Genomic DNA, 26,886 nt, shown 5'->3' with positions numbered 1-26,886 from the left:
TGTCTCCGTGGCCTCTGCCTCAGGCGCTAGAGTGGCTCTGGTCACAACAGAGTGACGCCCCGGATGGGCAGAGCATTGCCCCTGGGCGTGCAGGGTGGATCCCGGTCGGGCGCATGCGGAAGTCTGTCTGACTGCCTCCCTGTTTCCAGCTTCGGAAAAATACAAAAAAAAAAAAAAAAAATTCAAAACATTTTTCAAAAAAAATACTTCAAAAATTCAAAGTATTACTACCCCATTTCACAGATGAAGAAACTAAAGCTCAAACGTGTGAAGTGCCCAAAATCACATAGCTAGGAAATTTTTCATAGCATTATGTTTCAGTTGAAGACATTGAACGTCTGTTTTTCAGGGGACGGAGACATCCACAGGGCCTAGTATCAGAAAACGGCTTCATGAAAGATCTGAGGTTTCTAGAGCAGAGCCTTGGAAAGTGACTAGAACTTGGGTAGAAGAAGAGGTGGAAGGAATTCCAGGCCTGCAGGAAGGAGTCAGGGTGTGAAGGAAGCATGACTCAGAAGGGTGTGTCCAGTGAAAAGCCAGAGGGGGTCCTACCTGCCTGACACTGAAGATTTGGATTAGAAAATGTTGAAAAGGTATCCTAGACCAGTGAGGGAGGCCCTTAGCTGTCAGGTCTGGAAGTGGAAGAATTTCCTGCCTACTCTTCCCTGTACTCCATAGCATCACTTCTTGGCCATTCCCTCCAGCTGTGTGATTCAATGGGAAGACCATGCAGTGTGGAGCTGGCCATTCCATAGCTTTGTGAGATTCAAGGTCCTCTGCTTTTCTGAGTCTGTTTCTTCATTTGCAAAGTGGAATGTAGGGATGATTTATCACATGAGATAACATTCATCGAGCACTCCTTGCTGCTGAACGTGAGTTGCTCCCTTGGTTGTCCTTGAATCTCCCTGGCCTGCCCCAAGTTGTACAAAGTCTCTGCAGGCAACTCAAGATGGAGGCAGTTTTTGGGAAAAAGGGAAGATCACCTCCTACTTCCTGCACATTCTATTCCTGCTTATGCATTCTGATGTCCTGCTTGCTTTTTTAGTCTCTAAGTGCTATCCTGCTGACTCACTTCCGACTTCTCGTTCATCATGCTCAGCTCCTGAAAATGGAACAGAGTGGAGAGGGCTGAATATTGTGCTGTCTGGCAATGTGTTAAGGGGAATTGGGTGGCTGTCAGGCCAGCCTCACGTGGATAGAAAGCTGGGAACATGAACTGAGCAATGCCCAAAGTGTTTTTCTCATCTGACACATAGGACACTCTGAATAAACTCTAATACGAATAATACTCACTCCACTTACTGCCCCTGATGAGGAGGTAGGCAGGTCCTGGGCTAAGTGCTTTCCATGACTATCTATTTGAATCATCACAACAACTGGAAAAGTCCTGGAAAAGTCTGGGATCCTCTCCAGTTTATGGACAAAGAAATTCAGACTAAGACAGGTTAAGAAACTTGCCCAAGATCACAGAGCAAAAAGGAGTCAGAGCAGGGAATCAAACCCATGACTTAGATCTATGCTGTCTACTATGGTAGCCACAAGCATTGAGCACTTTCTAGGTGCTGGTACTACACTAGGTGCTGAAAATGAAAAGTTTAAGGAGATTCAGCCCCTTTCCTCCAGGCTAGTGCTTCTCAAATTTTACCATGTGTAAGAATCACCTGGAGGGCTTGTTAGACAGATTCCTGCCCCCAACCTCAAGAGGTTCTGATTCTGTGGGTCTGGGGTAGAACTGAGACTGCATTTCTAAGAAGCTTCTAGGAAAATCACACTTTGGAGGAGACTGATATGCATTGGGAAACTGGAAAGGCATCTCAAATATTATGTGAGGATGAGGTTAGGAAAAGAGAATGTACATACTGTATATGAAACATTTACTGTTTACCAAAAACTTTTAAATATATCACCTCATTTAATCTACACCTCAACCTGATGAGACATAAATTATTATCTTCATTTTCAGTTGAGGCAACTGAGTCTCAGGTTAGTTAAATTACCTAAGTCATAGACTTCTTTTAGATATTGCCTTAGGAACCAGTCATACAACATTTAGTGGGACAGACAAGCGTTCCCTCCCAGTAAAACTCAGTAAACAATTAAAATATAGAGTTTTCAGTGCTATAAGGGAGACAGTATCATAGAGCTTTATAAAAGAGACACAACAGGGTTGGAGAAACTTTATAGGGAAAAAAAGGTGAAATTTACATGAAGAACTGAATGATAAATTAGAGAAGTGGAGGTTGGGTGGGGAGTGTTTTGAACAGAAGATATGCATGAAGGCTTGGAGGGACTGAAATAAGTTTAGAATGTCTGAAGTAAAGAGGATAGAGGGGAGAGATAAGGTCCTTGAGGAAGGCAGGAACCAAAAAGTGCTGGCCCATTTAGACTTACTGACTTTAACCAAGGGTAGGAGCATGGTCAGACTTGTATTTTTAAAAGATTGCTATGCTGCTCTGGCTGAGTAGCTCAGTTAGTTAGAGCATCATCGGACACATCAAGTTTGCGGGTTTGATCCCCAATCAGGGCACATAAGGAGCAACCAATGAATGCATAAATGGGTGCAATAACAAATTGATGTTTCCCTCTCACTCTCTCTCTCTCTCTCTCTCTCTCCTCCTCCTCTTTCTCCTGTCTCTAAGACCCCCACCTCTCTCTCAAATCAATCAATACATAATAAAGAAAAAATTGTAAAAGATTGCTATCCTCTCAGTGGAGGGTGGATTAGAGAAGAGCTAGCCTGTAGGCTGTGAGATGCATTAAGATGCTAGTGGTGAAAATTTGGGCAATACTGTAATGACTGGGGAGGGCAAGGAGATTAGAAGTGTTTAAAACTTGACCGATTAGAAAGGGGAGAAATGGGTAGGCAAAAGAGGAATCAAAGATGATCTCCAGTGTTCTGAGTGCACACTTTTAGTAAAATAAGGTTCTGTAGGCTTAATGTTTTATATTTTAAAAGAAAAAGTAAATTCAAATAAGTGAGGTTCTATGAAAGTGAAATAAAGATCATATTTTGGGCCCTGACCGGTTGGCTCAGTGGTAGAGCGTCGGCCTGGCGTGCAAGGGGTCCCGGGTTAGATTCCCAGCCAGGGCACACAGGAGAAGCGCCCATCTGCTTCTCCACCCCTCCCCCTCTCCTTCTTCTCTCTCTATTCCCCTCCCGCAGCGAGGCTCCATTGGAGCAAAGATGGCCTGGGCGCTGGGGATGGCTCCTCAGCCTCGGCTCTGGAGTGGCTCTGGTCTCAACAGACCGACGCCCCGGAGGGGCAGAGCATCGCCCCCTGGTGGGCGTGCCGGGTGGATCCCGGTCGGGCGCATGCGGGAGTCTGTCTGACTGTCTCTCCCCATTTCCAGCTTTGGAAAAATACAAAAAAAAAAAAAAAAAAAAGAAAGATCATATTTTGGAAGGATTTCAATGACTAGAACTTACTGACTTGGAAAATATGGGAGAAAATTACTGTCTTCGCTGTTGTTTATTATTTTTGTTGTTTTAATTTGTATTTGTATCGATAGCCTTACTGTCCATTGAGAGTTGTGAGTGGTGGAGATAACGGCTCTTTTTGCTAAAATCAGGATTAGCCATGAAGGACAAGCCATGGGCTATGAACTGTCAGTTAACTAGAGTTTGTTCTACGACTGTTGAGTAACCCTGTACATTGAGTTGCTGAAACTCCACATCCCATTTTGCTCCCCCTACTTCTTCACACCTTATTCCTTTAATAGGGATAGTAGAGGGCTCCAATCAATGGATCAGTGAAGACTTGGACTCCGCCTTCTTCGTCTAGGTCCCGCCTCCTTTTTTATACCACACCCCTTTCACTGATCCCGCCCCTAGAGAGGTCGTCGTTGATATGACAGCGAATCTCCACAATCTTGACCTATAGGAGATATGAAGGGTGGGACCGAGATCAATCTTTTTTTCCATTTGTTAAACGAAAAGTCTATCTGGACCCTGTCTCAGCCCACTTTCATTTTCAAGCCAAGGATTGGTTGCTCTGATCTTGGTCCCCGGCTCATGATTGGTTCTTTCATCCCACCTCTCTTCCCAGTTTTGCAGGCGGGATTAGCACGCAGCTTCCTGCTCCTGCCAAAAAAATAAAAGAAGAAAAAGAAAAGAGGAGAGAGGCGAAAGAAAAATGTCACGGAGATCTTTGATTTTTAATTCGCTTTTGGCCTTGTCGGTCAGGTCAAACTCTGCATGCTGATTGGCCTTTCTATCTGCCAATCCCGAATTGGGGGCGGGATTTCCCCAGGAGACCCACACCTTGTTACCACTGGCCGAACAGTGCGCCTGTCTGAAGCTCCGGTCCCAGGATTGGAGGCGGAGGCGGACAGGTGGGCGTGGATTGGCTAGGGAAGCCGGTCAGTGTGAGACGGGGGCGGGGCCTCGGCGGCTGGTTGCGCGTGTCCGCCGCTGGCTCCGCTCTATCCGGCTTTGCTAGGGGAGGTGAGTCTGGCCGCGGCTGCACGGGCGGCAAAGGAGGCGGCGGCTGAGGAGAAAACAGCCGCAGCGACTGAGGAGAACGCGGCCGCAGGGACAGAAGCCGGGTGGGGGGGAGGGGGGGAGACGGAGCAGCCTTGAGCCCTGCGGGGGCAGTCGTGCGGGGGGACCCACCCGCTCTCCCCCCCAACCCTTCCAGCAGAAGCAGCCGGCGGCGGGGGTAGGAGTCCGCCCGCTTCCGACTGCACCCCTCCCGCCTCCCGGGGCTGCTATTCTTCGGCCCCGGGACCCTAACCTCATCCCGGGGCGGTTCCCTCTGTCTGGGCATCCGAGTACTGCCCACCTCTCTTTCATTCCCCCCTGCACCTCCTTACCTTCACTTTGCCCCGGTTCGCTTTCTCCTCTCTGTCCTGCTCTGTCGCCTCCTCGGCTCACTCTGTCCCTCCTGCCTCCTTCCCTGGCTCTTTTCTGTTCGGGAAAGTTTAGTAACCACCCCACCCCCTTCCAATCAGGTCAACCTGACAAGGAGTAGGGGGAGATGTAGGGAAGCCTGAGAGTTCGAGGGGGGAAGCTGGTTTCCCTGAAAAATCCCTCCCCCCATCTTTTTCATTTGGGGTGGTTGGAAATTTTTTTTTAACTATTTTTGAGGAGGTGGTAGGTGTTTAGAAAAGGATGTGGGAATGGAAGGGGTAGATGAGTCAACCCTCTTACAAGATTCCAAGGGTGGTGTGTTACCTGATCCTTTTCGTGTGTGGAGTTCAGGGAGTCGGGAGGTTTGGCCTTTATTCCCACATTCAAAGTTGGAACCTCCCCCAAATTAAGTATGGAGTTTTAGTACCCACTTGTGGCAGGTAACCTGGGGGGAAGGGGGTCCCTTTTTCCTTTTCCTTTTCTTTTTCTTTTCTTTCTTTTTTTTTTTTTTTTTTGGCAACCTACACCCTTCTACATACACTCACCCCCAAAATTAAACACCAAGATCCTCTAACTTGTTTGGGTTGACTGATGAAGACATAAAGCCAGTTACGCTCCATGTTTTTTGAGGTGGAGTGAGTGGTTTTTCTTCATTTTTAAATGGCCAAATGACAGCTTGACCTAGTTTGCTTTCCAATCAAAGGGCATTTTTTTTGAATGTCTCTTTGTGGCGCAAGAGCCAACGCAAAAATGATGGCGGCTTATAATGGCGGTACATCTGCAGCAGCAGCAGGTCACCACCACCACCATCACCACCACCTTCCACACCTCCCTCCTCCTCACCTTCACCACCACCACCACCCTCAACACCATCTTCATCCGGGGTCGGCTGCTGCTGTACACCCTGTACAGCAGCATACCTCTTCGGCAGCTGCGGCAGCCGCCGCAGCGGCCGCAGCTGCAGCCATGTTAAACCCTGGGCAACAACAGCCATATTTCCCATCACCGGCACCTGGTCAGGCTCCTGGACCAGCTGCAGCAGCCCCAGCTCAGGTACAGGCTGCAGCAGCTGCCACAGTGAAGGCGCACCATCATCAGCACTCGCATCATCCACAACAACAGCTGGATATTGAGCCGGATAGACCTATTGGATATGGAGCCTTTGGTGTTGTCTGGTGAGTATCAAAAGAAAAAACACAGCTTTTCCTAGTTTCTTCTCATGGTTGTGATTGGGCAAGTCATCTCTTAATGGCTTCCTCCATGTTGACCAAAGTGGAGCAAGCTTCTCCACTCAACTGTAGGAAGACACACCCTCACATGGTAAGGAGGCCTAATGCCTTGGCCATCTAGGCTTATGCTTTTGAGTCATGGCAAATTTTGGAGAACTTTCTGATGAGTTAATGTGAGTTTGCTGTCTGCCAAACTTTTTGTAGTGAACCTAAGCAAGCCACTGAATGAAGGATCAATAGATGAATGCGTGACACTTCTTTTCTGACAAAGACATTGGTCATCTCTCATGACTGATTTAATTTGAATCAGTTGCCCAATTACAGCAAATGTCACAATTGGCCCAACTTGATTCCTTTTCATCGTCTTATCATTTGAATATACTCTGAATAACTATTTTGCTGTTCTTTCTGTCTTTTCAGTCCTTAATTTATGATATTGATCGCCAGAAAGAAGATAGGGTTCATAGTTGAACTAGTTAAGTCATTTCTTGAGTGGTTTATTTTAAACTGTAAAGCTACAGTTGGGAAGTATGTGGCTTTAGCCTTTTGATAAGAATGCATTAAATATAGCATCACACATGAGTACCACAAATGAGGTCAGTAGACTGTAGCTATGCAGTGGCCCACATTCATTGTAATGTTTTAGTGTCATTTAATTCCCCTTAGTTGCTGTTATCCTTTGATTGGTAGTAGAAAGTATACTTTTTAAACATGAAACTGCCTGCTTTTGCTAGTACTAAGATACTTTTCAAAGTCCAAGGGCTCCTTAACTGCAACATTTTGTCTGTTTGCCCTTAGGAAGATTTGTAGTTTGTAATAAAATGTATTTATGACAGTAGGGTTCTATTCTTATTAAAACTAGAGTGAACTGAGCTTTCCCCCCAAGGATTCAGTATTCTGGTGTGGACAGATTAATTGATGTTTTGAGTGCATTCAAAAATAGATTCTTGTTAATGTCTAGAAAAGCCCCCATCACCACAAGCAGATGAACAAACTCTTTAGAGCTAGCCTGGTAAATGTCTTCTTTCGTCATTGTTTTAAGGCTATAATTGATGACTATCATTTTGCATTGTATCTGTCCATCTTTATATATATTTCAGATTTACAATCTAGTCTGCTAAGTGCTCTGATCTGTTTTTGTTTGTTTGTTTTAAACTAATAAAGGCCAGTGTTTTCCCAGCTAACTCTCCCAGGAGGTTGCTGCTTTGTGCTCCCTTCTCCAAGGTGTGTGGGATTCCTGGTGGGAAAGAGGACAGCCCCTAATGGTGCCCCTTCAGTGGTTCTGCATAGGGACCTGCCTCTTCCTACCTTCCTCTCCATTATCCTGTCCTCCCGGACTGGACTGCGCTGTGAATTTCCATTCCTTGCCTGACCCTTGATGATTTCAAAGCTTGATTGGGGTAGGGGGAGGGAGAGGGTTGAGGGTGAACAGGGAAAAGGTTGTTCCTTCACATTTTGTCACTGATTTACTGAGAATTTTTGTGGATTTTCATTTTAGTAGTGCTTTGCGTACAATGCTAAGAACTAGAGATACTGAAAGGGAAATGGGTTGCATTTCTTGTACTATACTCTAAAGGGGTTACTCACCTGCATTTTTACCAAATGCTGATGTGACTTGTAGCAGTTATAACTTCAAGTTGGTGCTAAGGGAAAAGTTTTTATTTTTAAAGGAGAGGGAATTGAGGAACTGGAGTGCTGCAACATCTCCAACAGTGAACATTCTGGTAGTGGGTATTCTGAATGACTGATGTGTGAAAATCCACCTATGTTTGATTTGAATTCATTCTAGATTCTTTCATTGATTGACCTCTTCTACCAGCTCTGGAGTTTGTTCCATGTACTTGAAGTGCCTCCTTCTGTACACTGTCTTCTGTTGTAGTACACCAGTTGTTTTGTGTTTGCCTGTCTCACTGGCTGCGTTTGTAAGCCTCTTGAGGGTAAGGACTGTGGTCTATTAGTGTACTACTTTTTTCTCCCAGCACTTACTTAGCACAGTGCTGTGGCATCTGTGCAGTTTGGTCACTTGATCTGGTCAGGTCCCTTCTTTGTTCTTTAGCCAAGTTTTTGTAGTTAGTTGTATCGAGTGTTTTTATGAGCTGTACAGGTGAAATATAATTTGGTATGAATAAAAGGAAGAGTTCCAGGTGTGTTTTAGTATGTAAATTCTTTTCTATTTTTATATTTACATATTGTTGACTTCCTGTCTGAATTGCTTCTATTTGGAATTTAACTGCTCTGTGACCTGAGTAAAATTGTTAAAGCTAAAGATTTAAAAGAACAAAAAAAAAAAAAAAGAGAGAGAGAGAAGACTTGAGGACAGACATTGGTCAACAGTGTGGTGATTGCCGGGGGGCAGGTGGGGTGTAGGGAGGACGTATGGGGGGATAAATGGTGATAGACAGAGACTTGACTTGAGGGGGTGAACACAGTACAGTGTACAGCAGGGGTAGTCAACCTTTTTATACCTACTGCCCACTTTTGTATCTCTGTTAGTAGTAAAATTTTCTAACTGCCCACCTGTTCCACAGTAATGGTGATTTATAAAGTAGGGAAGTAACTTTACTGTATAAAATTTATAAAGCAGAGTTACAGCAAGTTACAGTATATAATAGTAATTACTTACCAAGTACTTTATGTCAGATTTTCGCTAAGTTTGGCAGAATAAATCTTTATAAAACAACATACTATAGTTAAATCTATCTTTTTATTTATACTTTGGTTGCTCCACACCACCACTATGAAAGCTGGAACGCCCACTAGTGGGCGGTAGGGACCAGGTTGACTACCACTGGTGTACAGAGATGTGTTGTAGAATTGGGCACCTGAAACTAGTGTAATTTTGTTAACTAGTATCATCTCAATAAATTCGATTAAAAATAATAAATAGGTCTGACCTTTGGTGGTGCAGTGGATAAAGGGTCGACTTGGAACACTGAGGTCGCCAGTTTGAAACCCTGAGCTTGCCTGGTCAAGGCACATATGGGAGTTGATGCTTCTTGCTTTTCCTCCCTTCTCTGTCTCTTCCCCCCCCTCAAAATGAATAATAATAATAATAATAATAATAAAACAACAAATAAATAAAAACCCAGAGATTTGAACACCAAACCAGAGTGAATTGCACTTGTATTGTGAAACCAAAGCTAAAGATATTAGTGAGGTGTTTTACTTTTTAAATAACAACCAGAATTTTTCTTTTTAATTTAGAAAGCACCCAATAGGAACAACTATTTTCTAAAATGATCACAATATAATAAAAATATTCTTCCAATGATACATCATTTGATTCAAAGCACCTACTTGGGCATTATAAGATTCACTTAGATTCAAATATATTTAATGCATTCTGTAAGTATTTTTCTTCTGGCATGGCATGAGAAAGGAAACTATATCTGCCTTTATTTTTTTTTCCTGGACTTGCACCCAGTGGTACTAACTGATGGTTAAAAATGCTGCATGCAGTTTGAGGGATATTGTTGTTCCTCCATGTAGACAAGGAGAGATATTTATAGAAGTGATGTAGCATTTTACCATTCAGATTTACCACTGAACAGTTTAGTTTACCAGGCATGATTTTTCTTTCTGCTGAATTTAACTAGTAGAATAACTTATCAGTATTGGACAGTTTTGTAAAAGTGGTGAATTGCCTATTAGCTGCTGGTAAAGATGGTGCTTTGACAGTTTAATTAAGATTTCATTAACAACTGTCTACTGTGTTTTATCTCAAAGTAGGGGTTCCAGGTTACTTCGTAATGTGATCATGGGTAGTATGAGATACATTCATTGCCAATGATAGAATATGTTCACAGTATCAAAGCATCATATATAATTTGACTTTCTTCATCAGATGTCATTTTCATAATGCAAACCAAAACACAAAACAACACACAGACAGAAACCTCAATCATTTGGTGAGGTTGTTATAAATACCTTTTTTTTTTAATTTATTATTTTTTTAAATTAATTTTTTTAGAGAGGAGAGAGAGAGAGAGAGAGAGAGAGAGAGAGAGAGAGAGAGAAGGGGAAGGGAGGAGCAGGAAGCATCAACTCCAATGTGTGCCTTGACCAGGCAAGCCCAGGGTTTTGAACCAGCGACCTCAGCATTTCCAGGTCGACGCTTTATCCACTGTGCCACCACAGGTCAGGCCATAAATACCTTTTGATCTGTAGTTCATTGTTGCCAGAGGAAAGTATGTTGTACTTAAAGATGTGACAACTCTGGGACAAGGACTATTACAGCATAAAGCTGCGGGGACTTATGATGTGTATACTTTTGAGAGTTGGAAGAAGTTGACTACATGAGAAAGGTTTGAGGATTGCTAAACCCAGGCAGCTTTGATGTGGGCAGCCTGAACTATCAGAGATTGAATTAATGGCACATACTGCCATTTTGATAAAAGCGAGTCTGGGAAAAGCTTCTACTTTATAAAATTAGACTTTTGGTTTTTTACTTATCTAATTAATTGAAAGATAAAGACCCTGGAATTCAAATTCAAGTCTTTCAAAACTGAAGCATAACTGTAGTGATACTTAGTTACTAGCTGTATAATATTAAATTGTTTAACCTCTCTATTCCTTATCTATGAAATGAGGATAATAATAGCACCCATCTCATAGGATTGGTGTAAGGATTAAATGAGATAATCCTTGTAAACCAATGAGTACACTGTCCAGTACACAGTAAGAAATAAATGTTAAATTCTTTATTGTTGTTATTGTTAAAAAATCAAACTGTTGTATTAATATGCATAGAAGTGGTTTCATATATGGTCAGATTTTCCAGGTGAACTCAACATGCAGTCTATTTTGGAGGCACGACTTTAAATATCCTAGTGTCCACTTAGTTGGGCTATATGCCAGGGAGAGTTGGAGGAAAATATTCTGTCCTATTCTCTCAATTAATTAAAAAACAAACACCTAAAAATGTATATCCATATTTGTATGAATTTGATCTGTGTCTAGTCAGATCATCACTGTTTTAGAACGTATTATGGATTTACATATAGGGAAGGAAATGAAATGTAACAAATGAAGGATATCCTTATCATCAAAGTTCAGCTTTACTGGAAATTCATTTTACTTGTGTTTGTATGGAAAAGTGTGAATTGCTAAATAAAATTCCAGTAAGGTGGGAAAATATGTGTGATTTAATGAGAAATTATGCAGTGTAAATCCTTACGCAATTCAAAGATTGTCTAGCTTGCTCATCTTGTGAAAATTAGAGGCATCATTTTTTTTCTGATGTTTTCTCTGGTCCTCTTAACTAATCATATAGCAAACTATAATTTGGAAAAATGGGGTATATTTGGGGGGAAATCCTGGAGTTAGTTGCTTCATAAAGATGTATACTAAAGCATAGTAAGGAATATTTTGTTACTAATGGTGCTTTACAGGTTAAGGATCTGTGGTATTGAAGTTTCTCTATTGGACAAGATTAACAGCCACAGCTGGATTCTTTGCGGGGGAGGGGGTCTGCTTTGTGAAAAGAGCTTTGAAGAAGCAGAGCCTGTACCGTAAAAGGAAATGGTTGCTCTTCTAGACATAACAAAGCATTTATGTGAAATTAGAAATGTGGAAATCTATACTGTTAATTTTAACTACAAACAAATGTACTTTTAGAAACTGTAAGTTCATGGTCATAAATTAAAGAGAGAGAATAAAAGAAACATAATCTAATGACACTGAGCCAGTTTCTTGGTGATAGAAACTTCTTAATCTGTAACATTTGAAGTCATTTTATACTTAGGCTCCTGACAAGATTATCCAAATTATATTCAAAAACCAAAAATAAAAAAGAACTACACAACAAAAGAAACTCATTTTATTCTTGGGGAGAAATTTTATGTTATACTATTGAATATCAGCTTAGAAGAAAAAAGTCAAATATTAAAAAATTTTTTCAGAAAAAATTTCCTTCTTAAATAAGCTAAAAAAACAATATTCCTCAAAATTACATGCAACTTTTTAGCCATCAGGTGGTACTACTGGTGCATGTCCTGAAAAAGAAATGAGGTCAGATAAGAGTTCCCTTTCATATGCTAGGCTAGAAGAATATTTGCAGAATGCATTAACTGAATATATGTTTGAATCTAAGTTCTGGAGTTTTATACTCAAAGCATACACAACTGTAGAAATGTTGTTCCTTGATATAAAAGGCCATCCTCTACCCGAGTACTGAAATATGGTATTTCATTATCATCATAACTTGGAACATTAGAGTTTTCAGTGACTTCTATATTATAGAATTGAGTGGCTATTCTTGGTGGTTTTTATTAGATTTGTTGATGTCCTAGCAGTTTAAGAATCTACTGTTTATATACTGTATGTTTTCTTAATATGCTGATTTGATTTCTTTGATGGAAATTGTCAATGCCAAAGAAACGTTTCCATTTATTATCCAACCAAACAGAAAGAAGCCATTGGGAGAAGCCTTTGATTATAAGATTATATTTGGGTCTTATGATTCCCTGTGAATCCATAATACTTCAGTGAATTATTTGATTGGGTCATCTAATGTAGATCAACAATGAATTCCTAAGTAATATAATATACCTCAGTGGTCCCCAACCCCCGGGCCGCGGACTGGTACTGGTCCGTGGGCCATTTGGTACCGATCCGCAGAGAAAGAATAAATAACTTACATTATTTCCGTTTTATTTATATTTAAGTCTGAATGATGTTTTATTTTTAAAAAATGACCAGATTCTCTCTGTTACATTCGTCTAAGACTCACTGTTGATGCTTGTCTTGGTCACGTGATACATTTATCCGTCCCACCCTAAAGGCCGGTTCGTGAAAATATTTTCTGACATTAAACCGATCCGTGGCCCAAAAAAGGTTGGGGACCACTGAATAGCTTGTCAGTTTGATCCTGTTGTTGCTTGGGGGTAACACAGAATGCCTTAGGCAACAGTTGTAGTACTGTCAATAAGCATGTGACAAGTCATCATAGACCTAGTCTGTAGTTCTAAAGTACCCTAGCCCAAAGACATTCAAAAAAATTCTGGCATTCATGGCATTATGAAAAGATGACTTCCAAGGAAACTATATTGAGTTGAATTTTAATAGTTCGTTGTAATGGTCGAGTGAGTATAAGGATGTCTGCCATTGATTGTGATTGGTGCTCTTTACCTAAACCCACTTTCACATCTATGTTCTGAATTAGTTTGGCTAAAAGTGAATCATATCTACTATCAGACAGTACAAGGTTTTGACATTGTTGAGAATCACTAGTTAATGTATTTTTGTTGTCAACCTGCTATGGACCAGTACTATCATAGGCACTAATATAAAAGGTATTTAGTTCTATAAAGAATTTTGCAAAACTCTATCAAGCTTTCTGCTATTATCTGTACTGTTTTTGGTACTGGGATATAAAGATGTTTAGGTCATGATGTTGCCCTGAAGGAGCTGACAGTTAAGTAAACAGTATAAAAAACTAATACATCCCTGCTTTCAAGGCATGTTGATAGAGAGTTGAAACTAAATTTGAATTCATTTATAAAAACTTAAAGATATGTTATTTTCACTTATTCTTACAATACTCATTTATTATATGTAGACTATTTCCCAGGCACTGTGCTGGATTATAGGAATTTAAAGGAGATTATGATGTATTGGGGGAGAGAGATTTGTAAAGAGATAATTATAATTCATTGCCATTATTGCAATAAGAGATATTCCCTGGATATGGGAACATAGAGGAGGGATTTCTGTGAAAGGTATGGATACTTTCTAGAAGAGGTAACACCTCAAATGGGTTTTAAGAATGAGAGAGTCGCCTGACCAAGCTGTGGCGCAGTGGATAGAACGTCGGACTGGGACGCGGAGGACCCAGGTTCAAAATCCCTAGGTCGCCGGTTTGAGCAAGGGCTCACCAGCTTGATCACAGGGTCACTGGCTTGAGCCCAAAGGTCGTTGGCTTGAGCAAGGGGTCACTCATTCTGCTGTAGCCCCCTGGTCAAGGCACATATGAGAAAGCAATCATTGAACAACTAAGGAGCTGCAACGAAGAATTGATGCTTCTCATCTCTCTCTCTTCCTGTCCGTCCCTCTCTGTCTCTCTGTGTCAAAAAAAAAAGAGAGAGAGAATCAACTAATGGGGAATGACATTCTTGGTGGAATTGGTGAAATACGGAGTGCAATGCAGGGGGTGATAGGAGATAAGGGTGGAGATGCAAGTTAGGGCTAGATCCTGAAGAGGTTGCACTGTCCTGCTGAAGAGCTGAGGCACCATTGGTACTTGGGAGATGAGCACTCCCAAAAAAGTCCTTTTTTTAATAAATAAAGGACATACGAAGTGGGCAAAAGAAGGTTTACAGTTGTTCATATGAAAATAATACAATAAATAATATAAGAATAAACTGTGTTTCATGTACTTACGACTGTAAACCTATTTTTGCCCATGCCTGTATGTACATACACTATATAAACAGATATACAGCATTTCAGTGGTATTAAAATTTCATGGGAGATGATTAGGAAGAAAATGTTTAATAGGAGAGTGAGTGTGGTTCAATTTGATTTTTTTTTTTCTTTCTGAAGCTGGAAACGGGGAGAGACAGACAGACTCCCGCATGCGCCCGACCAGGATCCACCCAGCACGCCCACCAGGGGCGACGCTCTGCCCACCAGGGGGCGATGCTCTGCCCCTCCGGGGCGTCGCTCTGCCGCGACCAGAGCCACTCTAGCGCCTGGGGCAGAGGCCAAGGAGCCATCCCCAGCGCCCGGGCCATCCTTGCTCCAATGGAGCCCTGGCTGCGGGAGGGGAAGAGACAGACAGAGAGGAAGGAGGGGGTGGTGGAGAAGCAAATGGGCGCTTCTCCTATGTGCCCCGGCCGGGAATTGAACCCGGGTCCCCCGCGCCAGGCCGACGCTCCACCACTGAGCCTACCGGCCAGGGCCTCAATTTGATTTTTTTTAAAGATATGTAAATAGAATAATAGAGGGAGCTGAGGTCTGAGCCTTAGGGAATGTACTCAGTTGTAAATGGAAAAACTTATTGGAGGCAAAACTAAAGGACAGGCAGATAGGAAAATGTTCACAGTGATTGAAAACCTACGCATGGCAGAAGATAGTTATGAAAATGGGAGTGATCTTTGGTGCAAATAAAAAAGTCAAAGAAAATGAAAGTGGAGAAAAGGCCATTGAATTTAGCAAGTAGGTCATTGACATCATTTGAGAAAATTATTGTGTGTATGATTTTTCCCCCCTCTGGTTATGTTTGTCTGATTCCAAAGAATGTCAAGTATTGGCAGCACTTGGTTTTATTATTAACTGAATTATCCCAAATCTCAAGTTTTTATTTCTATTAATAAAGCAGAGAACTTGATGTTTATAATGTTCAAGTTGCCATTTCCTTGGGAATACACACACACATATTTTAATGACAGGGTAATAGAGTACTAAACTAAACTTGTTAGGAGACATTGTTCTGGTCCCTGCCTTATTGCCAACAACCCTATGACCTTGATAAAGTTAAATTTTTTGAGTCTTGGTTTTCTCATTTATAAAATTCTGTGTTTTCTAAGTTTCTATAATGAAATTGCATTAGTATTTGGAAAGCATATGACATTTTTTTGTGGGCAAACAGAATCTAGTGACCACAAGACAACTTTCTTCAGGATTACAGATAGTGAATAGCTTCTAAAATTATTTAAAGGAAAAATGAAATAAATGTAATTCTCTTCCAGTGTGATGACTTTACCTTATTGACCAGCACAGTCCTAGAATCTCTTTGGCCTTTTTTGGGTTGTATACTCATTTTTGAACCAATCACTGTCATTGGAGATAAGATTACTTTTGGAGCAGTCAGGTCCACCCCTGGACTTGGAGATGGAGTAAGTTTTGAACCGGGGACTTCAGCGTTCCTTGGTAAACGCTTTATCCACTGCGCCACCACAGGCCAGGCAAGATGGAGTAAATTTTAAGTGGAAGGTATGAATTCCAGCACTTTGATGCTGGAAAGGCATTATTACTGACCAGGAATACATTCATCTTATGTCAGACTCAGAAGAACTTGACCAAGTGCATTTACAGAGCAAAGTGAAATCATGTTTTCTGTGGAGAATTTGTCTTGTCTGCCCTGAATTATTTGGAGTACTTTCCTTTTTTTTTTCTAAAGCATTGTTTGCTTAAAGTAGCAGAGGGTAAAATTGGTACCTGATCCTTGCCATGTTTGCTTTCTTTCCCAGTTAGATCAGATATCCCCCACTGATTTCTTTTCTTTCCTTTCTGTGTTGTGGTTTTGTTATCTAGATAAAGTTCTGGGTCTTTTTTTTTTTTTTTTTTTTTTTCCTTCAATTTAAGTAGTATAGAGTTCAGTAGTGTCAGGCAGCAGACTCCTTACAGAGGAGTGGACAACACAGAAACGTTTTATTTGTTGATTGACCTAAAATTCTTTCTCTGAGCCAAGAGAAAAGGTGAAGAGAGACATTTGAACAAAAAGATAAAATTAGTCATTTGACCCAGATTGCAGCCCCCCCATCTGCGGGTATAAAAATCATCCTCAATTTACATAAGCAGGTGGATTTTTCTTACATGCTAATTTTCTTAATGTACCATGGCAGAGAGCTGCAGATTTGCAAATTGTGTAAGTAAATTAAAACAAAGCAGGTGACTTTATTTCATGTTATTATCTTACCAGTGCAGAAGTACCCAAAGGGTGCAATTATCAGGTGATTGTCTCACTACACATCTAAGTTAACAGGCAGCCTGCTGCAAAGCTCCCCCCACCACGTTCTTCCCTCTCTTAAATTTTTTCAAAAGGAAACTATTTCTATATTTACTTTGACAGGCTAGAAATTTAGTAATACAGATGTGGGGGAATTTGAGCTTTATTAAAAGTAATCCAGAAGCCATGAAAATTGGCAAATAATGTGACTGTGCTGAAAAGGGCATATGCATACTTGGTTTGAGTTTGAATTCCCTGAGGATTAAGTGAGATCCTTCAAATATGTTTAATTGGTTGACTTCCTCTGTGTTTCTTTTCCCAGGTTCTGCATGTTACAGTAATTGGGGTTATTGTAAAGCTACCTGGGTGTATGCTAAAGCCAGTGTTCAAAATAAATATTGGTGCATATTCTTTTTAAAACAAAACAAATTAATTGCTACACAGTTTAAAATATTTCAATAAAATTGAAATTTTAGAAAGGTAACAACAGTTGGTTTTAGGGGCTTTTCTTCAGAAGAGTTATGAGTATATTGTCAATCAATAAATTACCTTCCTTTATTAAACATTCCAATATTAAATTTAGTAATTAAAGCTATTTAATCCCTCATGTTATATTATTTACCTATTGATATGTATGGAGATTAAATTATACACCCTGTAGCTTTGATGTAATGACTTAGAAATGAATCTTAATTTTAAGCTAGCACATTAAAAGTTTGGCCAGGCCTGATCTGTGGTCGCAAAGTGGATAAAGCGTCGACCTGGAATGCTAAGGTCGCCGGTTCGATCCCCTGGACTTGCCTGGTTAAGACACATATGGGAGTTGATGTTTCCTGCTCCTCCCCCCTTCTTTCTCTCTCTCTTCTCTCTCCACTCCTTCCCCCCCAGCCTCTCTAAAATTAATTTTTAAAAATGTTTGGCCAGTCTTTTCATCCCAGCGTTTACTTTTCGTTTCAAGAAAAGTAGTTTAGAATAACTTTGAGGACAAAAACAGTTCAAGAATGACCTGAGGAAGACAATATTTTAAGTACAAAGGACAGTATGGTTTAGTTAGTTTAGAGCCTGTACACTGATGACAGATTGCCTGGATTTAAATCTTGTCTCTGCTGCTTATTAGCTGTTGTAGGCTAATTATTTAATGTGTGCCTCATGGTTGTCATGTGGAAAATAGGATAGTAACAGTTTATCTGTCTCATAGGGTGGTTGTGAGGATTAAATGAATCAATACAGTATATGTACAGTCTTAGAACTATGCCTAGCACTATGTAAATGTTAGCTATCATAATTATTATTTCTAGTGTCAGTATGGGAAAAAATATATATAGTGCCTCCTTAAAGTTTACTAATTTATATTATTTTAGGGCAAATAACCCAACAGCTTTTGTATGACAGGTATCAGGTATGTGACTATACCAGAGATTTTTCTTTTTCTGATTAACTTCAACTTTTTGAAAATTCATTCAAATTCTAGAATGCTTTCCAAACATAAAATCTCCTTTAGCACACGAAAGGAGGGTTTTTCTTTAACTCCTTCCTCCCACCTACCCTATAATCAAGGTAATAATATGTTTATTGTAAGAAACTTCAAATATATAGAAAAGTTGATAGCCACTGATAGCATTTGCAATGGGATTTTTTTTCCAATTTTTTATCTGGAGTGTGTGTGTGTGTGTAATATTATTAGAGTTGTGATCATGATCACATTCTACATACACAGTTTAGGATCCTGTTTGTTTTACATTACAAAGGTAGATGTTGACTTTTTTTTTTTTTAGGGCTATTTTTTCATTCTCAGAAGCCTAGAACTCTATCTGAAAGGAATTATAAAGTCAGAAAATACTTCCGAATGTATCTGGTGTAACTGCTTCCTTTTATTGATGTGAATGGGAAAATTGAGACCCAGAGAAGCTAAGAGATTTGTTCAAGGTCACACAGCTGGTTAGAGGCTGAGCCAGAACCTTTGCTCTTATTCTTCTTCACCAGCAACACCTGTCCAATATAATGTCCATTGAAATAAATATTTTCAATGTTCTTATAAAAGCAAAACAAAAAACTATCAATGAAACCAGAAACAATGCAGCTGAAAAATAAGATAGGCTATTTAGAATACTGTACTCTGTTGGTTGCTTTTTGTGTGATAATGAGTAACGTTTCTGGTAAAAGTGGAATGTCATGAGTTACAAGACTTTGGGTAGAAACAACTCAGTCTTTTCACATTATATGTAATTGTGTCATGTATCGGCTTTAAGGATATTGTGCCCCTTCCCCTTTTATTTTTTGAAAAATTTTAAACCTCAGAAAATTTGAAAGATACAATGATAGATCCATAAACCATTCTTCTAGATTACCATTTTATCACTTATGCTTTATCTACTTTGAGGATGATTCTATAGAACTCATTGAAATTGCATTTCAGTGAAATTTAGACTTACATTGTTAAGAAATTTATGGTCACTGCGTCGACTCACTGTTCCATGAAATAAGTTTTGTAAGCTCTCCAACTAGAGAAGGAACTGGAAGTTTTCAAGCTTGTGACTTTTGGAATGTTATTTGTTCTCTTAATATTTAAAATATAATTCAGTGTGAATCGTATGTGTAACTGAAACATATACCAGTCAAAACTAGGCTTTAAGCAAAATAGAAATTATTTCATTCTGCAAACTTTTTTAATGTGTGTGATATTTATTTCAGGTTGGGAGTTAAAGGGGCATTTTCAGAATAAGAAGCTAAGATCTGGTTTCATAATTTTGGGACAGGACATGATTGATATTCATTGTTGAAACTAAATTTTAAGTTACTGTAGTTTTTTGTTTAGTTTTGTTTTTAGTAAATTACCCTAATACAGTCACATGAGCTGATGATGTTGTATTTGTGTCAACCAATTCACTGCTCTGTAGTTTTCAGTACCAAATAATTCCTTTGTTAAACTCATTTTCAGTAAATGAGCCATTGTTTCCCAAAGGGTAATGATTATTTCTATATATAGCACAAATCCCTAAGAAATAGATTTTAAAGTCTAAAATATCAGTGTTTGGAAGTGGTTGAAGTTGTCACTGTATATCAAGCCACAACTGTTGTATATGAAAAGGGCAGCTGCTATGTTTGCTCCCTAGGCTACAATATGAGATATTACTTCAAACCAACTGGCAGCAAGTCTTTAAAAGTGAAGTCTTTTAGTTTACTTGCAAAAAGAGTGTTTTTTTCTCGAGTCCATACAGCTATTATGTAGTTTAATAACATAAATAACTAGAACAAGTTAGCTGGAGTTCAAATCTAAATGGCTTGTAAGAAATTGACAGATAAGGAAATGTATAGGCAGTAGATATGTTTACTTCATTCAGATGGTAATCAGTATCTGCAGATAAATTACTGATTTCTTAAACTACCTCAGCAGAAAAGACATTAAAATAAAGGCATGTTGATGTTTAAATGGTACAGATGCTGAAGGTCTAGTTACCAATACATATCAGTTTATCTCTATAGGTGGGAAAACTTTAAATAACTAGTTTTTATACTTTGATTTTTTTCCTCTTAAAGTAGATGCTTGGCCTGACCAGGCGGTGGCGCAGTGGATAGAGCATCGGACTGGGATGCGGAAGACCTAGGTTCGAGACCACGAGGTCGCCAGCTTGAGCGTGGGCTCATCTGGTTTGAGTAAAGCTCAACAGCTTGGACCCAAGGTCGCTGGCTTGAGCCAGGGGTTACTTGGTCTGCTGAAGGCCCACGGTCAAGGCACATATGAGAAAGCAATCAGTGAATAACTAAGGTGTCACAACGAAAAACTGATGATTGATGCTTCTCATCTCTCTCTGTTCCTGTCTGTCTGTCCCTATCTATTCCTCCCTCTGACTCTCTGTCTCTGTAAAAAAAAAAAAAAAAAAGTAGATGCTTGTTCTTAGAAGACATATCAAAATATGTCTCTTTTCCTCTCAATGCTAATAAAAGCAAGTGCTTTTATAAAAGCGGTGATTTTATAAACACTTATGACACATTCTCTACCCACTGATAACACTGAAAATGAGAGCTTTAAAGGCTGGAGCCAAGTCTCATTTATGTCTCTGGAGCCTAATACGGTCCTGGGTAAGAGCTTAAGTGTTTGTTGTTTAATTGAAAGTTGCTGCACTGGCCGGCTGGCTCATTGGTAGAGCATCGGCCTGGCGTGCAGGAGTCCAGGGTTCAATTCCTGGCCAGGGCACACAGGAGAAGCGCCCATCTGCTTCTCTACCCCTCCCCTCTCCTTCCTCTCTCTCTCTCTCTTCCCCTCCTATAGCCAAGGCTCCATTGGAGCAAAGTTGGCCTGTGTGCTGAGGATGGCTCCTGTTGCAACGGATCAATGCCCCAGATGGGCAGAGCATCGCCCCCTGGTGGGCTCGCCGGTGGATCCCAGTTGGGCACATGTGGGAGTATGTCTGTCTCCCCACTTCTCATTTCAGAAAAATACAAAATAAATAAAGTTGCTAATGCTAAGTTGTGTGTGATAGTGACTGTCAAAGTGTACTATTACTGGGACTTGACTTTATGTATATCTCTATTTCTTCATGCAGTGGAGTAATTTTTATTAGGGAACATTTAGAGTGATATTTATACAACCCTACAGTAGTGTTTTGTTTTCTTATGTGTTTTATTTTCTTAAGAGTAAAGAGCCCTAATCTAAAAATAGTCTACAGTAACCAACTGTTCCCAAAAATAGTCCTTTATTTTGCTACTGCTTTCTATAATGTACATTTAGTTAAGAATGCTGTCAGATTTTTAGGAAAAAATACATTATCAATGCAGTACTGTGATCTCATGTTAGAAAAGCAGAATCGATGTCTAAAGTCTCATCAGTACATCAAAACATACCAAAGCAATCTGTGGGACTAGCACAGAAAATAACTACATTCACTTAAAAAAAAATTTTTTTTTAAATTTATTGATTTTTAGAGAGAGAGAGGGGGGAGAGAGAGAGAGAGAGAGAGAGAGAGAAGGAGGAGGAGCAGGAAGCATCAACTCCCATATGTGCCTTGACCAGGCAAGCCCAAGGTTTCGAACCAGTCACCTCAGTGTACCAGGTCAACGCTTTAACCCACTGCGCCACCACAGGTCAGGCCACTTTTAAAAAAATTTTTATTGATTGATTTTATCGAGAGAGGAAGGGACAGAGAGAGACAGGAACATTGATCTGTTCCTGTATGTGCCCTGACCAGGGATCGAACCAGCAACCTCTGTGCTTCCAGACAATGTTCTAACCAACCTAGCTATCCAGTGGGGGCTGACATTCAATTCTTAGCTCCTTAGCCTGTTCTAGAAACATAATAAATGGCAGACTAGTATTTGCTTCAGTTTTTTTTTAAACTAATGAAGAAAGAATAGAGCTTACTTCAGTGTTTTGCTGGTATACGTTTTAATAGCATCTCTGAAAAATAAAAAAAGCCCTAGTTTCTAGACCATACCAATTTCTATTGTGTAAATACTCTTGTAATGGTGAATTTCAGGCTATCATTATCAAGTCACTAAATACTGAATTGGAAAAAGAAACACAGTGCACACATTATAACGTTTTTTTCACCATACAGCTAAAGTCGATGTTAAATAACCGTGAGAGCATAACTCATAGTAAAATAATTAGGGAATGATGATTTTGATTATTTATAACCTTTTTTTAAAAATATGATTTATTTCATTGTAACATATAATTTAATTTTTTCTTAGAATCCTGCAGTGGTGACTTTATAGTCTTCATTTAGTGGCATATTTCTGAGTTTTCTTGCCCTCTTGCCATTCTGGTCAAAAGAGTTCTGTATCTAATACTAACTTTACATACCCAGTTCATTTCATTTAGTTATCCTTCACTGAATGTGAATACCATTATTAAGCTTTCTATAACATTTACAAAGTCTCTGATGACGATTGAGGATTCTCAAAGTAAATTTATGGATTAAAAAAATATCCTGACTTATTAAAATCAAAACTTGGACTTGTATAGTGTTTTAGGTAAGCATGTTAAAATTTACTAAAATGTACTGTGGTGTATTTGGATAGTGATGAAAAGTTTGATATTAAAGCCATATGTGTTGTATAATTAACAATAAACTATGAGATAAATACTTGCATAAAAAGTATTCAATTATGACATATCAACAACTATTTTATCTTTAAGACAATAATCAAGTCACCCCTTATTTTTTTTTTCTGTTTGTTACATTGTCAGTTTGGTAATACATCTGGAACACTTTATTTCCAAGTAAACATCATGGGTAAGGAATAGTAAAGTCTGATGATAGCATACTTCAATTATAAAGCCTCCAAGAAGAAAAATCATTTATCGAAAATGATTTATGTTTCTATACCATTTTTTTCCTCAGTCTATGCATTTTCTCATTATATTTATCAGGATTTGAGTTTTTTAAACAAATCATTTTATTGTTTCTTTCTTATTGAACTTTGTTCTTTAAAAAGTATTTGCTAAAATGCTGTCCTGAAAGGGGAGATAATTTTATGGTTTGAAAGTCATTTTATGTTTTATCTATGTAAAGAAAGTTCCTAATTCCTTTCTCCAAAGGTGGTGTTTGCAGAGTCTAACTTATGGAAGATTTATCCCCTCACTCTCATAAAAATTCATTTAGTAATATGAAACATCCTATTCCCCACTCTTTTTCTTCTGGAAATTTTATGACAAGTAGGGGGTTAGCAGAAAGGAATCATGATAAAATGAAAACCCTGAGAAGTGCATTGGAAGCTAATAAATAATTAAATTGAATGGAATGAGAAAAGAGTGTTTATTTACCTGTTGAAAAACTGCAAGACTTCTGAAAATATAAGGCAATGGAATGGGTCTGTTCTTTTAAATAGTTTAAATAACAGTGATTTCAGTTAAGTGGTAGGATAAATATCCAGATTGAAATGTCAAAATAATTTTCTGAACCTAAATATAGGACTCTACAACATTTTTATTGATAACTTGGACAGTAACATAGAGATTTATCAAATTTTCAAATAAATGGGAACTAGGAAAGGTGGCTAACATAGTAGATGATAAGTATTCAAAGAGATCATTGTAAGAATGATGGGCAGAAATCAACAAGCTGAAATTTAGTAGGACTAAATGTAAAAGATCTGAATTTAGAGTTAGCCAACACTTATTGAAGACCTGGGTACTTGGCTTTGAGTACTCAGGGTACACTGGGAACAAAATTAGTATGATATTAAATAGGGAAGGCAGACATTAAATAAATCTTGAGATAATTTATCTAGATTCACATTTTGCTAGTTATTGTCTATGTGACTTTAGGCAAGTTACTTTAGCTCTTTGTGCCTTGGTTTCCTCTTCTCTGAAGTATGGATTATGGCCTGACCTGAGGTGGCACAGTAGATAGTCAACCTGGCCCTGGCCAGTTGGCTCAGTGGTAGAGCGTCAGCCTGGCATGCAGAAGTCCCGGGTTCGATTCCCGGCCAGGGCACACAGGAGAAGCGCCCATCTGCTTCTCCACCCCTCCCCCTCTCCTTCCTCTCTGTCTCTCTCTTCCCCTCCCGCAGCCGAGGCTCCATTGGAGCAAAGATGGCCCGGGCGCTGGGGATGGCTCCTTGGCCTCTGCCCCAGGCGCTAGAGTGGCTCTGGTCGCGGCAGAGCGACGCCCCGGAGGGGCAGAGCATCGCCCTCTGGTGGGTGTGCGGGTGGATCCCGGTCGGGTGCATGCGGGAGTCTGTCTGACTGTCTTTCCCCGTTTCAGAAAAATACAAAAAAAACCCCAACAAAGTGTCAACCTGGAATGCTAAGGTCAATGGTTAGAAACCCTGGGTTAGTCCGGTAAAGGCACATATGGGAGTGGATGCTTCTTGGTCCTCCCCCCGCTTCTCTCTTTCTCCTGTCTCTACAAATGAAAATTAAAAAAAAGATACCTTTAAAAAAAAAAAAGTATGGGCCCTGGCCGGTTGGCTCAGTGGTAGAGCGTCGGCCTGGCGTGTGGAAGTCCCGGGTTTGATTCCTGGCCAGGGCACACAGGAGAGGCGCCCATGGCCTCTGCCTCAAGCGCTAGAATGGCTCTGGTCGCAACAGAGTGACGCCCTGGATGGGCAGAGCATCGCCCCCTGGTGGGTGTGCCGGGTGGATCCCGGTCGAGCGCATGCGGGAGTCTGTCTGATTGCTTCCCAGTTTCCAGCTTCAGAAAAATACAAAAAAAAAGGCATGCGGGAGTGAGTCTGACTGCCTCCGTTTCCAATTTCAGAAAATACCCCCCCCCAAAAAAGTATGGATTGTAAGTACCCATCTCTAGTTCTTGTGAGAATTAAATGAGGTCATACATGCACACATGCAAAGGCTTAGTACAATTTCTTGCTCTTAGTAAACATAATAAATTTTAGCCATTTTTATTGTTACCTATTATTAGCACTTACCCTATTTGTTTTATGGAGGAAAACAGTGATTGTGATATCTAGCTTAATTTGTGAGGCCAAGAAAACTTCCCTGACACATCCCTACCTTGAAAAAGCTTGTACTTGAATTTTTGTAGACATAGTACAGATATACGTACAGAAAGGCACAGGATGCTTACTATGGGAAGACATTGGTGGGATACCCAGGCCCTTCCTCAGTTTGTACAGTTTTAATGGAATGTTTCTTAACAGCATTATGTTGTGATATTGTGAAAAGTAGCCCCTGTTCTTAGGCAGTATTTTTTTTTTTTTTTTTAGTAAGCTAAATTAGGGGAGTGATATCTGAATTAAATTTTGATTATAAAAGGTCAAAGGAATGCAGGGTGGGGGGAAAGGACAGCTGAGACAGGAAAGTTTATATGCAAAGTCATGGGAACATGAGAGACCATGGTAAAATTGGGGACTTGAAATTAATTTATTATGACTAGAGTGAAAGGTGAGATGGATGAGAGCATGATTGCTAAGAGATGTGACTAAGAAGGACCTTGTTTGCTATTTTAATACCTTCAAATTTTATCTGAATCTAGGAAGCTATAGATTGCGTTCAGGAGACAATTAAAATGATCAGATTTATTTTTGTAAGCTGCTCAGGCAGTACTGAGGAGAATGGTTTGTAAAAGGAACACATCTAGAAACTAGGAGAAGGCAACTGTAGTACTATATAGTTTAGGTCAATGCTACTTCTAGTGTAGACCACAAACTTCATTATGGGCTGGCAGTGATGAGGAAGGTACCTTTCTCCTTACTTGCCTGAGGCTCATCCTTAGACATTTAAAGACTTTTATGTCAGTTTTACATATGTAGTTCATGGCTTATAACCTTGACTGGACTTCTCTATTCTTCAGCAAGTCTTATACTTGTCTCGTGTCAGTTCTTTTCTCCACTGCCCACAACAGCTATTTCAAACCTCTGTCACTCTTCTCAAGTTTCTACTCCACCTCTTCCTCACTTTCCACAGATGACTTCATCCTCTATTTCAAAGAAATAAAAAGCCAAAGGATACAGGAACTAGATAACTTCCTGTTCCACCCACAGACAAATATGTGTGTCAACAGTATGTATCTTTCCTCCACTTTTCTGTCTCTGTATCCTGTTCTCTTCCAGTTTTCCTGGGGCTTTGTTCTATTATCTTCTTTCAGGTTTTCAACCTCTGCCTCCCTGTACCTTTCTCCATAATCCATTCAGGCTCACCCCTAAATTCAATCTTTGTCATCATCTATAAGTAGATAACCAACCTAGCATCTTCTTTCCCTTCATGACCAAGCTCTTTGTAAGATTAGTCTTTAGTTATTGTCTCTACAACCTCACATCTCATTTACTCCCAATCCACCATAGTATGCTCCTTTGTTACCCATACCTTACAGCTCAAATGACCAGTGACCTATTAACTAGCAGCTAGGTACCAAATCCAATGGGCTAGGTACCAAATCAAATTCATTCAGTCCTTATGATTTATGCTGCATGTATTAATAGTTTGCTCCTTTTTTCTGATGAGTAGTTGCCGCGGACCAGCACGGTTCCTAATAACAGTGCGGAATTAAGGAAACACACTTATCAAAACAAAAACAATGGAACCCGGAGGACTCTTCAAAATGCCTGGCAGTATCCAAGTGCCACATAGCCCCAGCGTGCTTTATTATATAGCCATATGCAAATCAAGGACCCTGTTACAAAGTTGCACATCCAAGGCTAAGACAGGAACTCTAGACCAAGGCATAAAACAGGCT

The 26,886-nt window shown here is 39.9% G+C and overlaps 1 protein-coding gene across 2 annotated transcripts in view; it reads left to right on the top strand.

Annotated features, from left to right (window-relative positions):
- The first annotated feature begins 4,414 nt into the window (after window positions 1-4,414).
- Window positions 4,415-26,886, top strand: part of NLK (nemo like kinase) — a 170,300-nt gene continuing 147,828 nt past the window's right edge. For both annotated transcript variants that reach the window (XR_010748893.1, XM_066363739.1), the window contains exon 1: window positions 4,415-6,024. Coding sequence is in view for 1 of the 2 variants with exons in the window: in XM_066363739.1 (XP_066219836.1) it covers window positions 5,567-6,024 (458 nt within the window). In the remaining variant the exon portion in view is untranslated. The remainder of the gene's footprint in view (window positions 6,025-26,886) is intronic.

Source organism: Saccopteryx leptura, chromosome 2 (genome assembly GCF_036850995.1).
Source record: "Saccopteryx leptura isolate mSacLep1 chromosome 2, mSacLep1_pri_phased_curated, whole genome shotgun sequence".
NCBI lineage: Eukaryota > Metazoa > Chordata > Mammalia > Chiroptera > Emballonuridae > Saccopteryx > Saccopteryx leptura.
This window is presented reverse-complemented; position numbering and strand designations above follow the sequence as displayed.